Raw genomic sequence first — 27,890 nt, 5'->3', positions numbered from 1 at the left:
AACAAAACCATAAGAGATGTTCCCGGATCTTACTTTTTTAGAGTCCATTTTATATAGCTTAACCATACACAAAGGGCCGCAAATATTTTGCCCTATACTCCGCAAAAGTTACGATAAAGTTGTAAATTTGATACAGTCCTAGGGGTTTCATGAGGAATCATTTGCACAAAATATGTATCACCAACCTGATACATTGTGATATAGCCCCCCTCAAATGATATAGCCCCTTTCAAAATCCTCAAATGTTGGTAATTTGAGATTTTAGAAAGAAAAATAAATTCTTTCAAATAATTTTAAGTATAGGACCACGCTTCATTATAACTCTTATGTGAAGGTATCCGGTGATTTTGGCTATTACCGGGGTCTTGGTCACATTTTTCAATTGATTTTGCCCTTATTTGGCATCTAGCTTCTGGTAGAAGACCTCTTCGCGGAAATTTTTGAATGTCAATGTTTCGGAGAAGGGCTCATATAAAAGTTCCTCCTGATTTTACCTATTTCTAGGGTTTAGGCTGTTAAAAACAGTTAATGTATACTTTTTAATATATGTGATTTATTACTTAGATTTTTAACTCTCAAAGTAAAACCTCTGGCTGAAAAATAGGATCAGGTTTTGAGAAACACTATAAATCGCCCGTTTTTAGTCGAGTCATCGCCTAAATACATATCTTAAACCAATTCGATTCGAAAATGTAATCAAGGCCCTCAAATCAGGTAAAATCAGGAGGTACTTTTATATGGACGCTTCTCCGCTTCTTTGAAAGGTGCTATGTCATTTGAAGGGGACTATATCACAATGTAGAAAGCCTGATACATCTATATATATATATATATATATATATATATATATATATATATATATATTTATATATGTATATATATATATATATATATATATATATATATATATATATATATATATATATATATATATATATATATATATTTATATATGTATATATATATATATATATATATATATATATATATATATATATATATATATATATATATATATATATATATATATATATATATATATATATATAAAAATCAATTGTTATTGTTGTAGCAGTAGTACATGTATGTGTTTGCGTTCTGCTAATCTGGTTCCAGCTCCAGGTTTAGAAATTCGGCTAATTTAACGGGCTGTAGCCAGAGATCTTCTGGAGTGAGTTGGGTAGGTTTGGCTGAGCAATTAAAAAAGAGTAGCGTATTGTGCGGGCCTGTATCGCACGCCGGGGAGGCGTCACGCACACCATCCTGAACGTAATTGCGCTAAAACTACCCTGGTTTGTCTAGGCAGCTGACGTTCTTCAGCTGCAATGGATGGGGGTGGACTCCGAGGACGGCATTCACTTTATAACTGCTAATAGCATCCGCGACTGCATCGGTGTGAATGCCACTCAGACCTGCCTGATAGGCTTCTTTATCTAGAGGTTCTCTCTTGTAGCGCTAGACCTCCCTCTCTAGATCGTGTATGTCCTTCAAGACACGCCTGGGTGGGGGAGACATGCCGTCTGGAAGGCGAGGAATTCCGGAAAGGTAGAGGTTCAACAGTTTCGGAGATATCACCCCACCTTGGGGAACTCCCTGTTTCACTCTACGGGCTTTGGACTTCTTGTTCCGGAATTCCACGTACGACTGGCGTCCACACATATAGTTGATTATCCAACGTTTCAAACTTGGCCAGAGGTTAGTTCTCTGCACGTCCTCAAACAGTGTGGAATGATTGACCGTATCAAATGCCTTTGATAGGTCAAGGGCTACCAACACTGTTCTGTCACACGGCCTGTTCTGGTTCAGTCCTCTACTAATATGTGTGGAAATGGCGTGTAATGCTGTTGTGGTACTATGTTGTGGACGGAATCCGTGCTGGTGGTTGGCAACTGTATAGCTTCCTCTAAGGCTGGGGAGGAGTAAAGCCTCAAGAGTCTTTGCTACTGGCGACAAAAGCGAAATCGGCCTGTACGATCCGCCTTTACTGGCATCCTTACCTGGCTTCAGTAGCGGGACCACCCGGCACATTTTCCAGGTTTCGGGTGGCTATGTGGGTGGCTAGCGACAAATTGGGAACTTTCGTTAAGTACTCGACTCCCGGCATATCCAGCTGCTTCAACATTACCATTGAGATTCCGTCCGGGCCCAACGCTTTGGATGACTTAGCGTTACGGATGACATTTGCAACATCACCCATCGTAAACTGTGGTGGTTCCTCCTCGGCGGAAAGAGATCTGATACGACGTAGTACTCTTCGCTTCGCCCTATCGCTCTCGGGGTGCTCGACAAATTGTCGGTTAAAATATTCCGCGCACCTCTTCGGATCAGTCACCGTTACTTCGTTAAAAGTGACTGAGGTCTTATCATCCTTTTTTCCAAGGTTCGAGAGCGACTTAACCGTTACCCACAACTTACTCATATCGGTTCCAATGTTGCAGCACTTCAGATGGTCTAGCCACATTTTCCTCTAATGCTCCTGTACCAACCGGTTGACTTCCACTGTTAAATCACTGATTCTAGGATCAGTAGGGTTGGTACGACGGAGATCATCACGCTCGTTTGCTAATCCCGCTGCCTCTGCTGGGAAGTTTGGTCTTATCTAGGGTATTCGACCAGCAGGTATATAGCGAGCGGCTACAGCTTTGATGATGTTTCGAAAATCCTTTCAGCTACCCGAACATCAGAAGGGTTGGGCAGTTCTCTGAAGCGGCGATTGGTGAATTCTCTGAACTCTGGCTAGTTAGCTTTCCCATGGTTAAGGAAAGTGCGGCGTTCAGAGGTTATGAAATCGGGCGACCTGCTAATGGAGACGATTATCGGTATATGGTCTGAGCCAAGAGAAATGACGGGTTGCCAAGTCACATAATTTATCAGACCGGGTGACACTATGGTTAAGTCTGGCGAACTGTGACACTCTCCTCTTATTCGGGTGGGAGCATCCTCGTTAACCGTGCAGAATGTGGAGCAGTCAATACCAATAATGGGCTAATATGAGGCAAATAACGCGGTTCACAGCTATTAATCGGCGGGATATACACATAAAGCACCTCCACCTCGGCAGTTCCACACTTGACTGCTACCCCCATACATTCCATGTATGGGTCACTAGAGACTAGTGTAGTCTGTACTGAACAAAATGGTGTAACAGGAACGCTAATCCCCCACCTCCACTTCTGGTGCGATCTTTCCTTAGTACGTTGTAACCATAACAACGTTGTAGGCTGCAATTTTCATTCAGATTGGTTTCCTGCACCGCTGCGATCTTAATATTCCTCCGACTCATAAATTCCACTATCTCATCTATTTTGCTTCGAAGTCCGTTGCAATTGAATTGCAAGAATGATGCACAATCCGGAGTTGGAACAGCAACATGTGGCGTTAGGTGCTGCGGTGTTGGTTGCTGTTCTGCAGACTGCGGTGGAGTGCCATACTCCGACGACGTCTCTGATGAGGACGACGAAGAAGTGGACTCGCTGGGGACTACGTTACTGCAGCAAGTCGCAACATAATCCCTTTCGCTGTAGTCTCGCAAACGCCTTAGTCCGGAACAGTTCTTGAAGTGCACCCATTCTCTGCATCCATTAAACAGATCTGTGGTGGATGACGTTATGACAATCCGAGCAGAACAAAGGTCCGGGGTTTTCCTCAATCCCGGCACGGACCAATAAAATCCGGAGCAAGCATTCCGGGATATGCTGCTCCCAATGCAGAAAAATAAACAAACACAAACATGTACATACTGGGTTGGCAGCCGCTGGCCGAAACTGGGATCTTGTTGTCTCGGGTCAATCCGGTATCGTAGAGCCCGCTGCCGTGGGTAATGGAATCAGTTGAGAACGGCTGAAACGATTGGCATAATTTTTTGTACAAACGTTGGTCATACTCCGAGTTAGGTTTTTAAAAATATTTACCACCCCTAGTTTTACGCCCACTATTGCGATTTATCTAAAATCCTTATATTTACCAAATAATGAAGATATAGGTACACGCCATTTGCCAAAAATCATGACAATATCTGTTCCTCAATTAGTATACGACGTAATCTTGACGCCATCTGTTTGGGGTCAGAGGAACTGACCCACCTACTTCTTTAAATTTATATGTAAAAAATTGAAAAGATATAGTAACACAACAGTTAAGAACGGCTGGGAGTTGACTCAAAGTTTGTTTTGGTTATTTGTAATTACAGTGGAAACGTTGTCAAGAAAGAAAATTTTGAGAAAAATCGCGGAACTGAAAAAATTGATTGTTTTATTATGATATGGAATTTTGTGTAGAATTGTTTCAGAATGCCTTTTGGAATTGAAAATTCTTATTAAAAAAAACCGAAAAAATCGAGCAAGTTTGCATATTTTCTATACATGCTGCCATACCCAAATTTTCAATTTTGATTAGATATGAAAATAATCAATCCAATGAGAACTCAAAATGCAAAATTCATTGGCACTTCAATCAGTGAAATACCGAATATGAAAAGGCACTGTAATATGCATAAAATAGGGGAGTGAATTGAAAATATAGTAAGAAAAGAATTCATATAATCGGAAAATTCTTGCGAACCCTTAAAAGTAACCTTAAATCATAGGTAAGGTTATACGGGCACTATGCACTATCGTCAGTAATTATACTGCGCCGCAGACAATCTTGGGGTTACGAATTTTTTCGGTTGGCAAATAAAAATCCCAAAAGAGGGGTTGCCGGATTTTAACTATTGCCAGGGTCTTGGTCACATTTTTCAATTGATTTTGCCCTTATTTGGCATCTGGTAGAAGACCTTTTTTCTCAATGTCGAAGTTTTTCAATGTCAATGCTTTGGAGTAGCGCTCATATAAAAGTACCTCCTGATTTTACCTATTTCGAGGGTTTTGATTATATTTTCGAATCGATTTGATTTAGAATGTGTGTTTAGGCTACTTTGGGGGTAGAGAACCATCTTACATGGGCCTATTATAAACAGTTTTTTTAATATACATGCTATATTATTTAAGTTTTTAACTCTCACACTAAAACATTTGCCACTTATGCCACTTATGTGAGCAAGATTTGTGAATTATTATGCTTTAAAAACTATGCATTAAAGACTAAAACTACGGGCCGGCAACGCGTACTGGGCCAGCTAGTATTTTATACAAATGACTCTTCATGTAAACCATAAGACTATCAAATTTAGAACTCTATATTAACTTTTGCAGAGTATAGAGCAAAATATTTGAGGCTCTTTTTGTATGGTTAAGCTATATAAAATGGACCCTAAAAGGGTTTGACCCGAAACCCCTTTTTGGGATTTTTATCTACAAACCAAACAATTTTCCAAGTGTAATTTCCCGCAGTGTAATTACTGACGATAGCTCATAGTCACCGTATAACGTTACATGTGAGTTAAGGTTACTTTTAAAGTTTCGGAAGAATTTTCCGAGGATATTAATCCCTTTCTTACTAAATTTTAAATTCGCTCCACTATTTTGTATAGTCCGCATATTACAGTGCCTCTTCATATTCGGCATTTCACTGATTGCAGTCCCAATGAATTTTGCATTTTAAGTTCTCATTGGATGGATTTTTTCCATATCTAGTCAATTTCTTGGAGTTTTGGACCTCAGAATCGATAGTAATTTCCAAATTGAAATCCAATATGATGGCAATGTGACTTTAATTTAACTATTATAAATAAATTATGTCCTTGAGCCTCTTCGTTCACCATCTGCAAATACGATAGAGGTCAACAAATTTAATATGTGTCTTTCAAACTTTGTACAGGTTTTTATATTATTGTTAGGATAATTGATGTTACAAAAGGTATATATTTATTCTCATTTAGATATAGCCCTCATATAATATTATCTTCTAATATTCGTCGACCAAATGTGCCTCTTTATATTCATTATTTCATCGTATTTAATTTAATTTTCAAATCTCAGTTATCAGTACTATAAACGCGTATTAGCAATATTTTCCAAATCAAAAATAATTTAAGAATTCGTAACTTTTAGAAGATCATGTTTAGAAGATCATGGTATTTAGTTTTTACCAGTCAATTAAACTATACCCGACTGTGTATGCGGCCGTTCGTTCGTTGAAATCGCAATAAAGGCGAAATATTTAGGTTAATCTTTAAACTACAATATTCCTAGGAAGTTAAAATATATCCGTTCCGTTTAGGTATAATAATACCAATAAAAATTCGTCCTTTTGTATGTTTTTGTTGCAATTTCTACCGAATTATCTGTAACTTGACATTTAAAGTTTTCGGTATTGAGAAATCAACACCGACAATAACTGGCTACTATTGGTTCCCCATTAGGCATAGCCTCAATTTAAAAGTACGTTGAGAATTTTAATGTTTTTATGCTTTGAAAAGTATTTTTCAATCAAAATTGAAAATAGCAGCATTGGTATAGCAACCATATAACGACATCTATAGAAAATATGCAAAATTTCTCGATAATAATAATTTTCAATTCCAAAAGGCATTTTGAAACTATTGTACACAAAACTTCATATCAAAATAGAAAAGTCAATGTTTTCATTTCCGCTATTTTATAGAGACTTTTCTCAACATTTTCTCTCTCACTGTAATTACAAATAACCAAAAGAAAATTTGAGTCAAATTGGTTTAGTTACTATACTTTTTTTAATTTTTTACATATAAATTTAAAGAAGTAGGTGTGGCCAGTTCCTCTGACCCCAAATAGAAACCTAGGGTTGGAGGGAGAGTCAAGATTACGTCGAATACTAACTGTGGAACAGATATCTTCATGATTTTGGAAAATATAAGGATTTTAGGTAAATCGAAAAATGGGCGTAAAATTGGACGTGGTCACTTTTTCTTTCAATACAAACCTAACTCGGGGTAGAAAGAATATTTAGAAAAAAATTATCCAAATCGTTCCCGCCGTTCTCAACTGATTCAATTACCAATGAACAACAATAGGCGTGGTCAGTTCCTCTGCCACAAATAAATAATTAGGTTTGGATTGAAAGTCAGCAGTATCTCGTGTAATAATTTTCAAACCGATATAATCATTATTTTGACAAATATAAGGGTTTTAGATAAATCGAAATAGTGGGCGTAAAAGAAGGCGTGGTCAATATTCTTTTCTTAAAAAACCTAACTCGGGTTATGACGAGCGTTTATTTAAAAAAATCGGTCAATTACATTACCAACGAACAACAATTCCATTCCATTACCAACGAACAACAATTGTTTTTTATATATATAGAAGAAGATATAGAAGTAGAGCTCTGGTAACAAAACAATTTATTTGGTAGATCATACCACCTATCACCATTTGGCTTTATAGCAGTAATAATTTGTTTCAGGCGGAACTAATATAGTGGAAACATATCCAATTCTGAATCGATTCTCACTAAATTTGACGGAGACATTTTAATCTTTTGTACCAAATAACATTGCTATAGAGTACATTATATCACTTCGAGAAAGATTATATTAAAAATATATATATCGAAGCCGAGTTCCACAAAATGGAAACGTATGCTCCAAAATACACTCAATTTGGGCTGATATTAGCCATTATTTGCACAATACACATGAAATCGGATTGAGCCCTTTAAGATAAAATTTGGCAACATTTGATACCAAATATTATTGTTTTCGAACACCAAATCGAATGAAACATATATATGGGAGCTATAGCAATATCTGAACCGATTTTCTCCGAATTCGATGTACTTGCTTCTAGGTTGAATCGGTCGGACGTACCAAAACCCAGGACTTTTAGACAGATATTGGCCATTTGTAGCACAATTAACCCGAAATTGAAGAAATATATGGGAGCTAAATCCAAAACTGACCCGATCTTGATAAAATTCCGAGCTAAATAAGATATCGGGTACCAAATATCATTGCTGTCGAATGCATACCAATGTGAGTGACTTATACACCAAATCGGATGAAACATATATATGGGAGCTATAGCTATATCTGAACCGATTTCCACCAAATGAAGTACTTACTTTTAAACTGAAACCGGTACGTCGTGCCAAAATTCAGGTCATTTGGACTGATATTAGCCATTTGGTGCACAATTAACCCGAAATCGGTTGAATACATATATATGGGAGCTACATCCAAACCTAAACCGATCTAGATAAAATTTAGCAGAGGTATTTCTGGGCTCTATCTGATATCTTAGACCAAAACATCATTCTTGTGGGTGCATATTACGAAATGCGACCTGCATTTTGTTCATAAGAATACATGGACGGACGGACTAACATTCAAAAATCGACTCAGAAAGTGATTCTATGAGTATCCTCAAAAGTAACTATGGGTCTATCTCGCTTCCTTCTTCATGTTACAAACAAATGCACAAAGACATAATTCCCTTACCACTATGTGGTGTTGGGTATAAAAGACTAAATAGCCATACACATAAGATTTAGTCGCATTTAAAACTATTGCTCACGTGGCTAACTTCCGTAATGAGAAAGCAATATCATACGCAAAGATTTCAAGGCGTGATTTTTAAGTTACTTCTGTGATATTTTTTACTTGCAGGGATATTGTAACAGGGATGCAATAAAAATTTACCACGCCCTTGTTAGTCACATACACCAAATATAACTGACGAACTGTTTACCCAACGTCGTTAATAATGCTTCGAATGGTGGTGAATGCCGTTTCGAAAGAGTTATAAACAAAATAAAAAAACAGCAATAAGCTGGACAAAACTGCTTGTACGATGTATCGTATCATTGTAATTAGGAAAGACATTCATTCATATAGAATTTGTTTAGAAAGGTCAGAATGTCAGCTATAAATTAGCATACACCAAGCTAAGCATGTTTGAAAGTTTTGGCCTTTGTCAGGTAACTGAACGCTATACGCGTGTGCTACTCAGCACATTTAATTTTCCCACAAGTTCTTGACACCTGAGTAGCCAAATATAGTGCAGCAACATCAGCACAGCGGTAGCAGAGCAACTCGCAATGTCAGCATAGCGGTAGCAGAGCTACGGCAGTGGAGCATAGCGTAGGAACTTAAATCATCTGCAACTTCAGGCCAAGTCGGTACCAAACCATTTGAAAGAAGCATTTTTCAAGGTAATTAAAAATGTTAATGGAGTGTTTGCAGATCCCAATGAAGCACTTCCATACAATACAAACGTCGTTGCGACGATCCGCACAGAAAACGAAGACCCGGTGTACTCGAGTATCCTTTAGTGTTTACGGATTTTGTAAACAAAGAAATCCAGGACTTATTGGCGAATGGTATTGTTCGAAAGTCTAGGTCTCCATACAATAACCCAATATGGGTAGTAAAGAAAAAGGGTCTTGACGAAACTTGACCAGAGAAAAAACGTTTAGTGATAGATTTCCGAAAACTTAATGAGAAAACTATCAACGATAAATATCCGATTCCAGAAATCACGGAAACCTTGTCCAATCTTGTTGGAAGTAAATTTTTTTACCACAGTTGATTTGAAATCAGGGTTTCACCAGATACAACTATCAGAACCAGATAGGGAAAAAAAGGAAAATACGAGTTTTGTAGACTGCCCTTCGGTCTGAAGAATGCTCCAAGCATTTTTCAGAGGGCGATAGATGACGTGTTAAGAGAACATACGAGGTGTTTCGTCTACGTGGACGATGTAATCATATTCTCGAAAAACGAACAACAACACTTACAGGATGTGGAATTAGTACTGAGAAATCTATTCGAAGCCAATATCAGAGTTTCGGCTGGAAAATCAAAATTCTTCCTAACTGAGGTTGAATATTTAGGATTTCTAGTTACTCAAGGGGGAATTAGAACAAGTCCAGAAAAAGTAAATACAATAAGGGGATTAAGACCATTCTTAGGATTGGCGGGATATTATTATTGATTTGACCAGTGAACAGAAAGAGGCATTCAACACAATAAAAGAAATCCTAACGTCCGAAGATGTAACGTTAACATATCGAGATTTTCGGAAAACATTTGATTTAACGACGGATGCATCGTCACATGCTATAGAAGCTGTCCTTTCGCAAGGAAGCCGATTATCGGAAGCGTAGCTGGTTGCTACCGGACCCGTCCACAGGTTGCGGATAGTGGAACGCCCAATAGATATATTGGGCAGCTGCGAATAAATAAGCAGTCGCGGACAACTCAGCGGTTCCGGGGGGAGAGTCTCGGAATAAATATCCGAGTGCCCATGATCCCTGGTTCGACGAGGCGAACAACTGGCGCCTCGAATTATCCAGTGATCGGTGTTGGTCTACCGAGGAATAAGACCCCCTAACGCTGGGGTGTTACGTTAACCGTGCCCATCAGTGTTCCTCGGTTTGCAGTCAGGTTACCGACTGTATTCGTACGGTTGCCTCACTGATACCTGGGCGTCTCAGTGAGTAACAGGCTTAGTTGCCAAGTCCTTGCCATGGTAGGGAGGCTATGCCATGGTGGACCTCGTCTCCTCCAAGTCCGACCTTTTCACATGGAGAAGAACAATAATAATAAAAACAAACCCCCAATTACCATAGCTTCCAAGGAAGCAACGACCAAGGACCTTCCACAGGACATGATTTCCAACTCGGGAGGGGACGACATACTGAACTACAGTAACGTTATCCACGACAACTTCCAGCGAACAAACAGTGAACAATTGTCCGCCCTCCTGGAGAAGACAAAAACGCTAAGGCTCAGTCAGGAAAGTATTCCTTCTGGCTGGACATCACGGTCATTTCCTCGTCTCAAAGTGGTAAGTCATCTCAACAAGCCACCAAGAACACTCCCAGCGAGACTTGCGCAGAGTCCCAAAACCAGGAGGGACTAACGTCACTCACGATGTCACCAGCCTCGATCGGCAAGACGCCATCATTGTAGGTACTGGCGGGGATCCTGCCAGAAACCCTACCTCTCATGATGGCGCCGACCCAAAGGAAGTCGGTAAATTACTGTAAAAAATTTATCGGCCAAGACCCCGCGCAGATAACGGAGAGAGAGAGGATTCTGATCAAGATGAACCTCAGGGTAATTGCAAAGTTCGAAAAGAACCACCCGCATTTACCAAGCTGTTCTCTTAACCAGACTCTTCTACCTCTCCTACAATCTTCTATCAGCAGTAGGGTAAGCCAACCTGTGGTTCAACCCTCTGCTGAGGGCCCTGCGGAGGTCAGCAATTCCACCGCCGATAACAAGACCACCACGGACGTTGTTCACGAGGTGACGGCTAATGCTGACACTGCAGGGTCAAATCCACCTGCCAAAAAGCGCAGGAATAATAAGGCCAAGAAACCGAAGCCCATTATAGTCGTAGCCCCTGCAGTTCCACCGGAGGCCGATACCTCTTCACGCCCAGCGTTGAAAAGGGTTCGGTCTACAGAAGAACCACACCCTGAGGCCAAGAAGGCATCCACGGGCTCGGCTTCTCGGCCTTTGCCCACAACCGCCCCCACCAGCCCCTTCAAGCTCTAAGCCTGACAAGGTCCACAAAGGAGAGGTCAAGTCACAAACGGCAGGCCAAACAGGACGGAAGAGGAAATACTCACAAAACATCTACCCGGACAATCTTCGGGTAGCAATCATCGACAAGGCTGAACCGGAAGGTAAAATCAGCGACAGTCGATGGTTGCTATTCGAAGATCGTCTGAGGGAGCTTGTCTTCACGTGAGAGGGTGACCCACGAAGTATGCAATTCGGCAGTGCAACCCTTTACAAAGGCGTGAAAGTCATGTGCTGTGAGAACCAGGAATCTCTCTATTACCTCTATTACCCGAGACCGTCATTAGCAATGCTCAGCATGCCTATATGAAAAGTAAATCTGTTGAAACAGCGCAACACGATGTCGTATGGTATATAGAGAAGAACATGAATGGTTCCTTATTCACCTTGGCTGCCTTCCTCGATATTGAGGGAGCCTTTAACAACGTCACGCTAGAATCCATTCATGATTCTTTATCAAAACCTAAAGTACCCCAACACCTCATAGACTGGATTGATACCATGCTTAGCAGCAGAATCATCAACTCGAGCATTGGGGAAACATCCGTCAGGAAATCGGTCACTAGGGGCACTCCGCAAGGGGGTGTCCTATCACCACTACTCTGGCTTTTGGTCATTAACAATATAATTATAGATCTAGAGGTAACAGGGACGAAAGTAGTCGCATACGCTGATGACGTCGTCCTATTAATTGCCGGGAAATTCCTGCAAACAATCTCGGATCTAATGCAAGGAGCTCTAGTCACCTTATCACGGTGGGCGCGTCGCAATGGTATAGGCGTGAACCCATCAAAGACAGAGCTCGTCCTTTTCACTAAAAGACGTAAATATCCTTCATTTACACCACCGAAACTAGATGGAGTCAGTTTAAACCTTTCGCTAGAAGCCAAATACCTTGGCACTATCCTTGACCGCCGACTAAGTTGGAAGAGGAACACCGAGGAACGAACTAAGAGAGGCTTGATTGCACTCTATTCCTACAAGAATTCTATAGGCAAGAGCTGGGGCCTCAAACCGCACATCATCAAATGGATGTATGAGTCAATCGTTCGCTCCATTCTAACCTATGGATCTCTAGTATGGTGGCATTCTTTGAAGAAGTTAACTTATCTACGACATATTAACAAAGTTCAACGGGTCGCATCCTTACTAACAACGGGTGCCTTCAGGAGCACGTCTCAAGCAGCACTGGATACTCTACTGGACCTAAGCCCGCTGAATGTATATGTGGAGGAACAGGCGTCCAGGAGTGCTCTTCGACTCAGAGAACTAGGTGAATGGCGCAGTCAACCCTTTGGACATTCTGCGATTCTAAGGCGTGTAAGGAGAGATAGACTTTGTAAGTGACTATATTTCACCACGACTAAGCTTCTACCCACCTGACATACTCATACCTGATAGAGACGCCTGGGCTCAAAACAACCCACCTTTCCGCGGCATAGCTGTTTATACCGACGGTTCAAAGATGGAGTGTGGTACGGGAGCTGGTGTCTTCTGTGATACTCTTAATGTTCGTGAATCCTACAAGCTTGGAAACAACTGTAGCGTATTTCAGGCGGAAATCATTGCGGTCAAAAAAGGCCATTGACCTGCTGGTCACGAGGAGCATTGAAGTCAGTAGTCCGGTGACTATATATGTCGATAGTCAAGCGGCACTGAAGGCCTTGGGTTCCTTTACAATCAAGTCTAGGGCTGTTTTGAACTGCAGGGAAGCCTTGGAAAACACTGGATTATCCATCAAGCTCTGTTGGGTTCCTGGTCATTTTAACATCCCAGGTAACGAGACTGCAGACGAATTGGCCAGACTAGGATCCGAATCAACTACAATTGAAGTAGACAACTCGGTTAAACCACCACTGTGCCATTTCCTACAGGTTATTCACAAACACTACTCTGAGAAAATCCAACAAAAATGGCTGGATGAAATTGGATGTACCATCCCCAAACGAATTTGGCCCACACTCTCGGAGAAGAGAACAAGGTCGCTGATGTCATTGTCAAAACCTGATCTAAAACTTGTGGTGGGTATCATCACAGGTCACTGTAAGGTATGGGCTATGACATCGAAATGTGACAGCGACGGCATTGACTACTGTAGGATCTGTCAAGATGAAGAAGAAATCGAGACAATCGAACACTTGCTCTGCCACTGCCTAGCACTCATTAATGTGAGACACAGGCTAGTGGGAGAACTAGTGTCACATGACTTGTCGTCTTTTTCTAACACTGACCCTGTAGTAATACTTCAACTAGCCAGAAGATTCAAGTGGCTAAAGACGTCACGGCAAACTCCTCAGCCGTAGATTACACTACCCTTTATCTTCATCTTCTCTACCAATCACTTTTTCTTCTATCTCTTAACACTCTTTACAAGGATGAACACAATGGACCTATAGGTCTCCGAGTGGAGCGGTTGCCATATGGTAACCGCGCGTCCTTTAACCTAACCTAACCTAACCTAAGGAGGCAGACCTATCACTTCGATCTCCCGAACTTTATCCGAAAGCGAAGAACATTACGCTACTAATGAGCGGGAGTTGTTGGCCATCGTCTGGGCACTAAAAATTAAAAATTATATCTACGGAGTATCAGATCTGAATGTATTCACAGATCATCAACCACTAACATTTGCCGTTTCGGACAGAAATCCGAACTCAAAAATCAAAAGATGGAAAGCATTTATTGACGAATGCAACGCAAGGCTTATCTACAAACCTGGAAAGGAAAATGTGGTAGCCGTTATCTAGGCAACACATAAATGTCTTGGATAGCGTGAGTGTTGATACAATTCATAGCGAAATGTCATCAAATAACACAATTGGAAAAACCGACAAACCGGTAAATTGTTTTCGTAATCAGATAATCGTGGAAGAAGGTGTAGAGCCTCAGATAAGAACTTTTATTATATTTGGAAATAAGACAAGGCCCCTCATTACATTCCGAACAAACGATGATCTGATCAAACACCTACAAGAGTCTGTAAAAACGGATGTAGTAAACGCACTGCGGTGCGACTTGACCACTCTGGCACGATTCCAGCATAAATTGGTTGAACTCTTTTCCAATGTTAAGTTCAGACACACGGAGAAGTTAGTTATCGATATATCCGACCCGAATGAACAACAGGAAATTATAACAGCTGAACATAATCGAGCACACCGAGCAGCTCAGGAAAATGTGAAGCTTATTCTCGAAGACTTTTTTTTTCCAAAAATGGAAAAGGAAGCAAAACAGTTGGTGGCAAACCCTGAGTATGTTCCCAGGCAAAATATGATCGCCATCCAAAAAGGCAAATTATTGGCCAGACACCCATACCAACATTTTGCGGGGAAGTCCTTCACATTGACATATTTTCCACTGGGTCAAAGTACTTTCTGACTTGCATCGACAAATTTTCAAAATTTGCGATAGTACAGTCACTAAAATCCAGGACTATAGTGGATGTTAAGCCACGGTTACTACAGTTGTTCAATATGTTCCATGGTACAAAAACCATTTATTGTGAAAACGAAAAGTCACTTAACTCGCACACAATTAAGGCTATGTTAAAAAATCACTTTGACATAGATATCGTGAATGCCCCATCCCTACAAAACACATCAAATGGGCAGGTGGAGCGCTTCCACAACACACTGATGGAAATAGCGCGATGCCTTAAAATTGAAAAGAATCTAGACGATATCGAAGATATAGTACTTTTAACCACCATTGAGTACAATAAATCAAAACATACGGTGACTGGAATGAAACCCATAAGCGTCTTCCATTCAACAACGGATGATGAACAAATAATGTCACGTTTAAAATCCGCCCAGGATAAAGAGTTAGCAACTCACAATAAGAACCGACGTGACAGAGAGTTTTCTGTAGGGGAAAAAGTTCTCGTCAAGAATAATAGGAGATTAGGGAACAAATTAACTCCCCTTTATAGTGAAGAAGTCCAATAAGATCTAGGGACAACAGTTCTGATAAGAGGGAGAAGGGTAATCAGCGGGGATCTCGTAATTTGGGAAAACTTTGGACACATAAAACATGTTACTAACCTAACTTTATACGAATTACTAAGAGACGAAACAGCTAATGCTACAAACCACTTTCCCCAAGCAGTCCCACGGCGGCCGGTTCTATGTACCGGAGACACATTTCTCCGACCAGGGGCCGCCAACCCATCAAATACATGTTCGTGTTCGTCCATTTTTCTGATGTGGGAGCAACATTACCCGGAATGTTTGCTCCGTATTCTCTTGGTCCGAGCCGGGATCGAGACCAACCCCGGACCATGGTTCTGCTCCGTTTGTCGTAATCGCATCCACCACAGATCGGTTTCGGTGAGATGCAACGGATGCATGGAGTGGGTGCATTTCCGGAATTGTTCCGGCCTAAACCGGATACAGGAGTATAGCGATAGGGACTACATTGCTTCCTGCTGCGTCAATGTAGACCCCAGTGAGTCTTCATCTTCGGCGTCCTCATCGTCGTCGCAATATGAGACTCCCCCGCAATCTCCTCAACAGCAATCTACGCAGCAGTTGACGCCACACATTGCTGTTCAGGTTCCGGATAATGCATCATTTCTCCAATTTAATTGTGATGGTCTCAGAGGTAAGATCAACGAAATTGTAAGCTTTATGAGTCGGAAGAATATCAAGGTCGCAGCGATCCAGGAGACGAAGCTGAGTACCACCTGCACGCTTCAAAGTTGTGATGGATACAACGTACTGAGGAAGGATCGCTCTAGAGGTGGAGGTGGAGGATTAGCGTTCCTATTGCACCACTCTGTCCAGTACAGACCTATCTCGCCTGAGCTTGACTCTAGTGACCCGTACATGGAATGTATGGGGGTAGCGGTCAAGTGTGGAACCGCCGAGGTAGAGGTGGTCAACGTGTACATTCCGCCGTTAAATAGCTGTGCTCCACGTTATATGCCTAATATCAGTTCACTACTGGTAGACAATAACCGTCTGGTGCTAGGGGATTTCAATGCCCATCATGAATTATGGCATTCCGTCCTAGGTAATGACCAGAGAGGCATGGCGCTGGCTGAGCAAATCGATAGCTCCACGTTTTGCACAGTGAATGAGGACGCGCCCACCAGAATAAGGGGAGACTGCCACAGTTCTCCGGACTATCCATCGTGTCCCCAGGTCTGACGAATGACGTAACTTGGCAATCAGTCATTTCTCTAGGCTCAGACCACCTCCCCATTATTATCGCCATCAATAGACCACCCGACTTCATCGACTCTGAACGCCGCACTTTTCTTAACCATGGGAAAGCTAATTGGCAAGAATTCAGAGAGTATACCAATCGCCGCTTCAGAGAACTGCCCAACCCATCTGATGTTCAGGTAGCAGATAGGTGTTTCCGGGACATCATCAAAGCTGCAGCCGCTCGCTATATACCTGCTGGTCGAATACCTGAAATAAGACCAAATTTCCCAGCAGAGGCAGCGGGATTAGCAAACGAGCGAGATGAGCTTCGCCGTACTAACCCTAATAACCCCAGAGTCAGGGAACTTACTCTGGAGGTAAACAGGTTAGTAGGTGAGCATAAGCGGAAAAAGTGGTTAGAACATCTGAAGCATTGCAACATTGGTACCGGAACGAGTAAATTGTGGGCAACGGTTAAGTCGCTTTCGAACCCTGGAAAAAAGGACGATCGGACATCTGTCTCATTTAACGGCGTAGAAGTGACAGATCCGAAGAGGTGCGCGTGTTATTTTAACCGGCAGTTTGTAGAGCACCCCGAGAGTGACAGGGCGAAGAGAAGGATACTACGCCGTGTACGATCCCTTCCAGCCGAGGAGGTACCACCACAATTTACGTTGGCAGATGTTGCACAGGTCATCAGAAGCGCAAAGTCATCCAAAGCGCTTGGTCCTGACGGAATCTCAATGGTGATGTTGAAGCAACTGGATGAACCAGGAGTTGAGTATCTTACAAAGCTTCTCAATCTGTCGTTAGCCACCCTATTAGTTCCCGATGCCTGGAAAATGGGCAGGGTGGTCCCGCTACTGAAGCCAGGCAAGGATGCCAGCAAAAGTGATTCATACAGGCCGATATCACTTTTGTCACCAGTAGCAAAGACGCTTGAGGCTTTACTCCTCCCCAGCATAAGAGAGTGTTTCCCAGTACCGATCATCAACACGGATTCCGGAAATTGCATAGCACAACAACAGCTTTACACGCCATTTCCACACATGTCAGTAGAGGTCTCAACCAGAACAGGCCGTGCGATAGAACAGTTATGGTGGCACTTGATTTATCAAAAGCCTTTGATACAGTCAACCATGCCACACTGTTCGAGGACATTGAACGCACCACCCTCCGGCCAAGTTTGAAACGTTGGATAGTAAACTACATGTGTGGACGCCAGTCGTACGTGGAATTCAGAAACAAGAAGTTGAGCATCCGTAGAGTTAAACAGGGAGTTCCCCAAGGTGGGGTGATATCTCCGGAACTGTTTAACCTCTACCTTTCTGAAATTCCACGCCCTCCAGACGGCATAGAGATTATTACGTACGCAGATGATTGTACGCTCGTGGCGTCCGGACCCATTATTGATGACATTTGCGATCGGTTGAACGCTTACCTTGTTGATCTTACCGCCTTTTTCACTGCGAGGAATATGAAGATATCCGCCACTAAGTCGACGGCCACACTTTTCACCACATGGACTGCGGAGATGGGGCTATCCTTGAATGTGCAGGTCGATGGTGCTATTATTCCGACCACCAACTACCCCAAGGTACTAGGGGTCACATTCAATAGCCTCTTTAAGTCGTCCGCGCATACCACAGCTATCTGCGACAGGATTAGAAGTAGGAACAAGGTCCTCAAGTCTCTTGCCGGCAGTACTTGGGGAGCAGATAAGGAAACCTTGTTGACCTCTTACAACGCGATAGGTCGGTCTGTGGTAAACTATGCGGCTCCGGTGTGGTCCGCTAACGTCAGTGCTACGCAGTGGAAAAATGTTCAGTCCTGCCAGAACGCCGCCCTTAGAACCGCAACAGGGTGCCTTCTCATGACACCTGTCGATCACCTACATGAGGAGGCGAAGGTCTTACCGGTGCGACAGCATAACAAAATGCTGTCAATGCAATACCTGCTTGGGTGTTATAGACAAAGCCATCCAAATCACCATCTTGTGGATAGGCAACCTCCGCCCAGGCACGTTAGGAAAGACCTTCATGATCTAGAGAGAGAGGTACAGAGGTATAAGAGAGAGCCTCTAGATCAACAGGCCTATCAAGCGGGACTGAATAGTATTCACTCTAATGCGGTCTCAGAAGCCATTGAAGGATATAGAGTGAATACTGTGTTAGGAGACCATCCCCCTCCCGTCGCAGCTGAAGAACGAGAGCTGCCCCGACAAACCCGAGTAGTCTTGGCTCAATTACGATCCGGATGGTGCAGCCGCCTAAATTCCTACTGGGCCCGGATCAACGGCGACGTGCAGAACATCTGCCCAGCATGTGGCACAGGCCCACATGACACGCTGCACTTATTTCGCTGCCCAGCCAAGCCTACTCACCTAACTCCAGTCTCGTTATGGACACAACCCATACAGGTTGCATCCTTTTTGAGACTGGACTTAGAGGCAGAACCCGATTGAACTGAGTCAGAAAATGGAAACCGAACGAACACAGATGTATGAGCTGCTACAACAACAACAACTTTCCCCAAACTCATATGAGAAAATTGCTGGATGCGGACGTAAACTAAATAAGTACATTATGAACAGTCCTAAAATACATCACTGGGACACCTGATCATGATGACTTCGACAATCTGACCAACACAGTTGACCAACTAATCAACTCACAGGAGAGACAGTTTACTATCAACACCGAAATGCAGAAAAAAATTAATAGCCTCCCCACTACAGTAAACAACATTTTAAAGGCAAAAAACAAAGGGAAGTTGATACAGGAAATCTTTATGATGTCCTCCTAGCCAGAAACAGTGCGATAATAACAGAATTAAATATCTTAGTAACCTCTATCACATTCGCAAAAATTGGAGTTTTGAATCCCTTCTAGATAGCAATGAAATCAATTTCACAATAAAAAACCAGCACTTCACAAACCTCTCAGTAGCTGATATTATGGCCGAAGCTAAAATTAAAATTTTATAAGACAATAATGTAATATATTTCCTGATAAGATATCCTATCCCTATGTTTAAATGTAAGAAAATTATTATATTACCAGTAGCAAAAGGCCACCTCATGCTCCACTTGGAAGAATCCACCCTCGCTGCATGTCACAATTACACCTCAGCAGTAAGAAACTGCAGCGATACAATGTCAACTACCTCCCACCAATTACAGCGATAGGCGATGGTTTGGTGGTCATCAATGACCAACTGGCGGTTGTAGAAGAAAACAACGAACTCCCTGTTACGGTCAATGGTACTTACCTAGTTATCTTCAATGTTTTCGTCGGAATCAGTAACCCGATGTACTACGACGAAAATTGAACGACACCCCTACAACCAGATATTCCATGGGCTTCTATGATTAACCTTACGCAACATACCGATATACTAAGCACGTCCTATCTCCATCATGTCAATAAGCAAAATCTATAACATATCCATCAACTACAACATGTGGTCTATAAAGGTCATATATATATATATATATATATATATATATATATATATATATATATATATGTATATATATATATATATATATATATATATATGACCTTTATATATATATATATATATATATATATATATATATATATATATATACATATATATATATATATATATATATATATATATACTCAAATGTTGGTATTTTGAGATTTTGGAAAGAAAAATAAATTCATTATAACTCTTATGAAAAGGTATCCGGTGATTTTAGCTATTACCGGGGTTATGGTTACATTTTTCAATTGATTTTGCGCTTATTTGGCATCTAGCTTCTGGTAGAAGACCTCTTCGCGGAAAATTTTCAATGTCAGTGTTTCGGAGATGGGCTCATATAAAAGTACCTGCTGATTTTACCTATTTCTATGTGTTTAGGATACTTTGGGGGTAAATTAAAAAGTAGGGGTGGTCAGTTCCTCAGCCCACAAATAAATACTTAGGATTGGAGGCAAAGTCAACAGTATGTCGCGTAATAATTTTAAATCCGTTATCTTCATTATTTGGCAAATATAAGGATTTTAGATAAATCGAAATAGTGGGTGTAAAAGTAGGCGTGGTCTATAATTTTTGCTTTAAAAACGTTTGTAAAAAATATAATGCAAATCGGTCCAGGTCTCAATTGATTCCATTACCAGCGACCAAAAATTGATTTATATATATATATATATATATATATATATATATATATATATATATATATATATATATATATATATATATATATATATATATATATATTTATATATATACATATATATATATATATATATATATATATATATATATATATATATATATATATATATATATATATATATATTTATATATATATATATATATATATATATATATATATATATATATATATATAATTCAATTGATTCCATTACCAGCGAACAAAAATTGATTTATATACATATATATATACATTTATATATAAATATATATATATATATATATATATATATATATATATATATATATATATATATATATGTATATATATATATGTATATATATATATATATATATATATATATATATATATATATATATATATATATATATATATATATATATATATATATATATATATATATATACCCTCCACCAAAAAAAGTATGGAGGGTATATTAAGTTCGTCATTCCGTTTGTAACTCATCGAAATAATCATTTTAGACCCAACAAAGTATATATATTCTGGATCAGCGTAAAATTCTAAGACGATTTAGTCCTGTCCGTCCGTCTGTCCGTCTGTTGTAATCACGCTACAGTCTAAACGAATTAAGATAGGAAGCTAAAATGCACACAGATCTATCTTTTGTCTGCAGGCAGGTCAAGTTCGAAGATGGGCTATATCGGTCCACGATATCGTATAGCCCCCATATAACGGGACCCCCGATATTCGGTATTTTGATGACGTTAGCCACATTTTTCAATGGAATTGTCTTATAATCCACACAAGTAGTTCCTTGCGAGTACTTTACCCCCTGAGAGAGAAGTGTCTATACAGGTCCACTATATCTTACATCCCCCATATAACGGTACCCCCCATATTCGGTATTTTGAAGATTTTACCCACATTCTTCAGCGGAATTGTCTGTAAATCCACACAAGGAGTTCCTTGTGGGTACTTTATACCTCGGCAGAGAATTATTTATATAGGTCCACAATATCGTACAGCCCCCATATAACGGTAAACCCACGGTATTCGGTATTTTGATGATTTTAGCCACATTTTCAATGGAATTGTCTGAAATGCCACAAAAGGAGTCCCTTGTGGGCATTTTACCCCCTCAAAAAGAATTGTCTATATAGGTCCACGATATCGTATATCCCCCATATAACTGTACCCCCCAATATTCGGTATTTTGATTATTTTATCCAGATTTTTCAATGGAATTGTCTGAAATTCCACAAAAGGAGTCCCTTATGGGCATTTTACCCCCTCAAAAAGAATTGTCTATATAGGTCCACGATATCGTATATCCCCCATTTAACTGTACCCCCCGATATTCGGTATTTCAATGATGTTAGCCACACTTTTCAATGGAATTGTCTTAAAATCCACACAAGTAGTACCTTGTGAGTACTTTATACCTCGGCAGAGATATCGTATAGCCCTCATATAACGGTACCCCCGATATTCGGTTTTTAGCCATATTTTTCAACGGAATGGTCACAAGGGGTTCTTTGTGAGCACTTTACCCCCCGACAGCGAATTCTCTATATAAGTTAACGATAACGTATAGCTCCCATATAACGGTAACCCGCGATATTCGGTATTTTGATGATTTTAGCCACATTTTCCAATCGTATTGTCTGAAAATCCACACAAGGAGTTCCTTGTGAGTACTTTACACGCAGACATAGATTTGTCTTTATAGATCCACAATATCGTATATCCCCCCATATATCGGCACCTTCCTATATTAGATATTTTAAAGATTTACCGAAAATACCGCGATATTCGGTATTTTGATGATTTTAGCCACATTTTCCAATCGTATTGTCTGAAAATCCACACAAGGAGTTCCTTGTGAGTACTTTACACGCAGACATAGATTTGTCTTTATAGATCCACAATATCGTATATCCCCCCATATATCGGCACCTTCCTATATTAGATATTTTAAAGATTTTAAAATAATTTTTAATGGATTTTATTTTTTTGAAAATTTTCTAATTCGTTTCAAATGGTGGAGGGTATTCAAAGTTCGGCCCGGCCGAACTTACTGCTTTTTTACTTGTTCAGTTTCGCGATTTTTCTCAAAATTTTCTTTCATAACAACGTTTTTACTGTAATTACAAATAACCAAAAGAAAATTTTATTCAAATCGGCCCAGCCGTTCTCTACTGATGTGTTACTATGCTTTTTCAACTTTTTTACATATTAATTTAAAGAACCTTTTTTAGAAAAATCGCGGAGTTGAAAAAATTGACTGTTCTATTATGATATGGAATTTTGAGTATTTTCTATACATGCTGTTATATGGTTGCTATACCCAAATACTCAATTTTGATTAGATATGGAAATAATCCATCCAATGAGAACTCAAAATGCAAAATTCATTGGGACTTCAATCAGTGAAATACCGAATATGAAAAGGCACTGTTAAATGCGGACTATACAAAATAGTGGAGTGAATTGAAAATATAGTAAGAAACGGATTCATATACTCGGAAAACTCTTCCGAACCCTTAAAAGTAACCTTAAATCATAGGGCACTTAAATACGGGCACTATGCGCTATCGTCAGTAATTACACTGCGCCGCAGATAATCTTGGGGTTAGGAAATTTTTTGGTTAGTAATTAAAAATCCAAAAAGAGGGGTTCCCGGATCTGACTTTTTTAGAGTCCATTTTATATAGCTTAACCACACACAAAGGGCCGCAAATATTCCGCAAGAGTTACGATAAAGTATTAAATTTGATACAGTCCTAGGGATATCATTTGTACAAAATATGTATCAGGTTAGTCTACATTGTGATATAGTACCCCCCCCCCCCCCCCCTCAAATGATATAGCCCCATTCAAATTCCTCAAATGTTGGTAATTTGAGATTTTAGAAAGAAAAACAAATTCTTTCAAATAATTATAAGTATAGGACCATGCTTCATTGTAACTCTAAGGTATGCGGTGACACATTTCACAATTGATGTTGCCCTATTTGGCATCTAGCTTCTGGTAGAAGACCTCTTCGCGGAAATTTTTCAATGTCAATGTTTCAGAGTAGAGCTCATATAAAAGTACATCCTGATTTTACCTATTTGGAGGGTTTTGTTTATATTTTCGTATCGATTTGACATAAAATGTGTGTTTAGGCAACTTTGGATCTATTATAAACAGTTAATGTATACTTTTTAATATATATGCTATATTATTTAGGTTTTTAACACTCAAACTAAAACTTCTTAGTGAGAAATAGATCAGGTTTTTTGAAAGAAGTATTTATTTATATTTTATCGAGTCATCATTTATACTAAAAATTGTGCCACCTATGTGAGCCAGATTTGTGAATTATTATGCTTTAAAAACTATGCATTAAAGACTAAAACTACGGGTCAGCAACGCGGACTGGGCCAGCTATATGTACATATACATATACATTTTTTACAGACTATAAAATTGTATATAGACGCTATAATGGGTCTTTCACTTTTCGGGGATTTTAAAAAGATCCGGTCTAATAACGTATATTATATCCCAACTTTCGAATGCAATATTCCGAGCATAACCCCTAAACTTAACATATATAAAACATATTAACATATCAAAACAAATTTGCTTCTTGGAAAACGTTTCAGAAAAAATAGAGTTCTTACTTAAGTTAAGCATTTTAATTTAATACAATAAATAAAGGCTTGCATCAATTATATAACACACGATTGGATATGAAACATAATGCCGAAATGAGAAAAGAATTAATCAAATGAGTCATAGTCTGTCCGTGTATTCCATAGTTTCAATTATGACTATTTTAAAAGAGATTATTTCAAATTCTACGCATGTATCTTGGTTTCTGAAAATCAAACAATACAATAAATAAATTAAAAACGAATCACTTACAACGCAAAATAATATTCCAATTAGAAATAATCTGGGTAGTAATCAAATAATCGATTCAGTCCTTTTTCTAAACCTTGAAAATTAAACAAAACTTGAATGTTGAACAAGAAAGTTACTGGGGAACGAATGAATAAAGAAATACCTTCTCAAGAATTGCTAGTTGAGTATTTTCCTCCATTAGCAAAAAACACCAACCACCAATATATTAGTACGACAAACGCGATCAGATATGAACATAAAAAGTTAAATAGAAGTTGGAATTTTCCTCTTTGTTATTCTCAAAAAATATGTAAACACAAATTATTATCTGTATGTATTTATGTAAAACATTTTGAACAGGGCTGCCAATAAACCCTCAAGAAAAATCGCAAATTTTTCAGAAAAAAAAAAATCGGAATAATCGGAATCAAAAAGGTAAAGTCATTATTTATTTGACAACATCTCATTGTCAAAATCTGTATTTATAAATCCATTGTACATACACAAATCAGAAATGGGAACCTGTTTTTATGTAGTGAAATGTGACAAGGTATATTACAGAAAATGCTGAGATAGGAATGCTTTTTTGAAATGATAATGATAATAACATTTAAATAAATAATAACATTTAAATAAAAACACAAATATTTTTTCGCAAAAAATGTAGATATATATATATATATATATATATATATATATATATATATATATATATATATATATATATATATATATATATATATATATATATATATATATATATATATATGTGTGTGTGTGTATCCGTTTGTATGTCAAAATTGTCATTGTATCTTGCTATCACACACTTGCATGTGTTCTTTTATTTCCATTGGTTACATAGTTATTATATTTGATTTGTTCCAAAACTGATAGGCGGTCTGTTCCAGAACTGCAAGAATGTCAAGTTTTTACTACGATGACCGATTTTCCCTTTATAAAATCGAAAAAAAAGATTAAAATTGCAGCTTCTTGCAGGTTCTGCAACAGAGCTAGGATGTAATTTTTTACTACAATAACAGATTTTCTCTTTATGATATCGTAAAAAATTGCAAAACTAGCAAATAGTGCACGTCTGGAACTATATGGATGACTTGTTAACTCAAATTTAATTTTATGAACTTTAATCATTTTTCTTTTGCATATCGCATTTGCCTCGGAAATAGCAATAGATGATATTTAATACGGCATTAAACATTGCCAACGTTTATTGAGGAAATATGGATGAAGCAAATAAAATATACATATCTTATTTGAAGTATATTTTCAACGTTTACAATATACCTCCTTTAATAAATATACTTCAAATAAGACAAAAATCGACATTTCCCATTTTTAAAGTGAAAAGTCGTCAAAATGCTGATAAATCGCCTAACTTGGCAGCCCTGATTGCATGGATTAGGTATCCCTAATGCTATGTTCTGATTACACTTTCAATCACGTTGTTCGCTCTCAGAATTAGGTACACGAATTAACCCGTTAATACGGCACGATTCGTAATTCATAGTAAAATAATTCCTTTTTTCACAAATTTTGCTTGTTGATTTGAATGGGAATTTATACAAAAATACATGAAATTCTCACTAATATGAATAGAAGAAATTATTGTTTTTCTTCCAAAGAATAATTATATCATTAATTTTACATTTTTTATTCGTGTTTTCAAGTTTTTGTGTAAATATTGACATTTTGAACATATTTTTGTATTTTTTTAATTTTAAATTCTGCTGGAGAGACACTTGTCAAAATTTTTTTTCTGCCGATACAAACATTTTGAAAATATTGCTCTTTTGTTTGCGGTTTTCTGTGGAAATTTCAACTCGTGGACAAAATGCGTACCTCGAATGAAACAGAAAACAAAATGTACTTTCGTTTGAATGTACATACGACATTCAACATTGTAGTTTTCATTCATAATTTTCAGTCTTCCCAAAAATTTTTAAAATTTCATTAAATTTTTCTAGTTTTAATTTTTAAATGTCATAATTTATTTTTTCGATAAATGCTCTCATTTGTTAGGTATGGGACATATTTTTTCGTTGTTCGGAGAGTGATTTGATTTGAACAATGTGCAAATAGAAGTGTTCGCTCAGGAAATTTTGTGTGAAGAATTAAGTAGTTTTTTCATAGTTAAGGGTCGAACAAAGGATAGAGAGCGAATCAAGTGTAGTGGAAACGCCACATAAGTCAAATTCAGAACATCGACTAGTCGATAAATTCACTTATCGAATAACAAACTGCTCCTAATTAGCAAACTACATAACAGGATGCCTCGAAAAAATGTTTTTCAGCGTGTTTAAAGAACGTTTACATACAAATCTTTATCCGGAAATAAAGCATGGTTGATTTTTTTGTTTGATTAACCCTTTTTTTGGACAGGGATGACATTTTCATCATTAAATAATCCCAGCTTTAAATAACCCCGTCATGTGACCATTTTTTGGAGAGGTAATTTCATATATCGCCCATATCGGGTCTAGCCCGGGCCTTTAACCTTGAGTTTCGGTTAAAAAATACCCATCCCTGGAAAAAATATTCGAACAAATCGAAGATTTATCACTAAACTAGAGTTATACTGCAGTGGACATGCTTTAAAAATGGCAACGCTTTGGTCATTAAGTCATAATCATGGTAGAAGAATACAGGTAGGTGCATCAAAGCTTGGGAACATTGATATGTCAAAAATTTTTAAATGTTTTGACAAAGTATATTTTTATAATTGAGCCTCTCCGTTCTCCATTCACAATTACGATAGAGCTCACCAAATTTAATATGCGTCTTTCAGACTTAGCACATATTATTCTTAAGCTGGAAATACATAAAGCGCTTAAGCTGGGAATACATAAAACGCTTATTTGACTGGCTTAAGTCATCGGCTGGCTTCTTCGTAGAGGAACAAAGAAGTTTTAGGTTGACTTAGTTCGATTTTGACCCTAGCCGATGACTTAAGTCAGCCAAATAAGCGTTTTATGTATTCCCAGCTTTATTTGGCTGGCTTAAGTCATCGGCTGGCTTCTTCGGAAATGAACAAAAGAGCCTAGGGTCAAAATCGAACTAAGTCAACCTAAAACTCCTTTGTTCCTCTACGAAGAAGCCAGCCGATGACTTAAGCCAGTCAAATAAGCGCTTTATGTATTCCCAGCTTTAGGATTATTAATGTTACAAAAGGTATATATTTGTTATCATTCATTTTCTATTCATAAGTACATCTTTA

General features: G+C 38.8%; 1 protein-coding gene across 5 annotated transcripts in view; it reads right to left on the bottom strand.

The window, feature by feature from the left end:
- LOC101891732 (proton-coupled amino acid transporter-like protein pathetic) overlaps nucleotides 1–25,012 on the bottom strand; it is a 158,514-nt gene extending 133,502 nt beyond the window's left edge. For 3 of the 5 annotated variants that reach the window (XR_009343368.1, XR_009343367.1, XR_009343369.1), the window contains exon 1: nucleotides 24,822–25,012. Coding sequence is in view for 1 of the 5 variants with exons in the window: in XM_059128106.1 (XP_058984089.1) it covers nucleotides 24,822–24,857 (36 nt within the window). In the remaining 4 variants the exon portion in view is untranslated. Of the gene's footprint in view, nucleotides 1–24,679; nucleotides 24,753–24,821 lie in introns of all 5 variants that reach the window. The other 2 variants (XM_059128107.1, XM_059128106.1) reach the window with 2 other exon arrangements.
- Nucleotides 25,013–27,890: the final 2,878 nt, after the last annotated feature.

Source organism: Musca domestica, unplaced genomic scaffold (assembly GCF_030504385.1).
Source record: "Musca domestica strain aabys unplaced genomic scaffold, Musca_domestica.polishedcontigs.V.1.1 5, whole genome shotgun sequence".
Classification (NCBI taxonomy): Eukaryota; Metazoa; Arthropoda; class Insecta; order Diptera; family Muscidae; genus Musca; species Musca domestica.
Note: the sequence above shows the minus strand (reverse complement) of the source record. Positions and strands in the feature narration are given on the sequence as shown.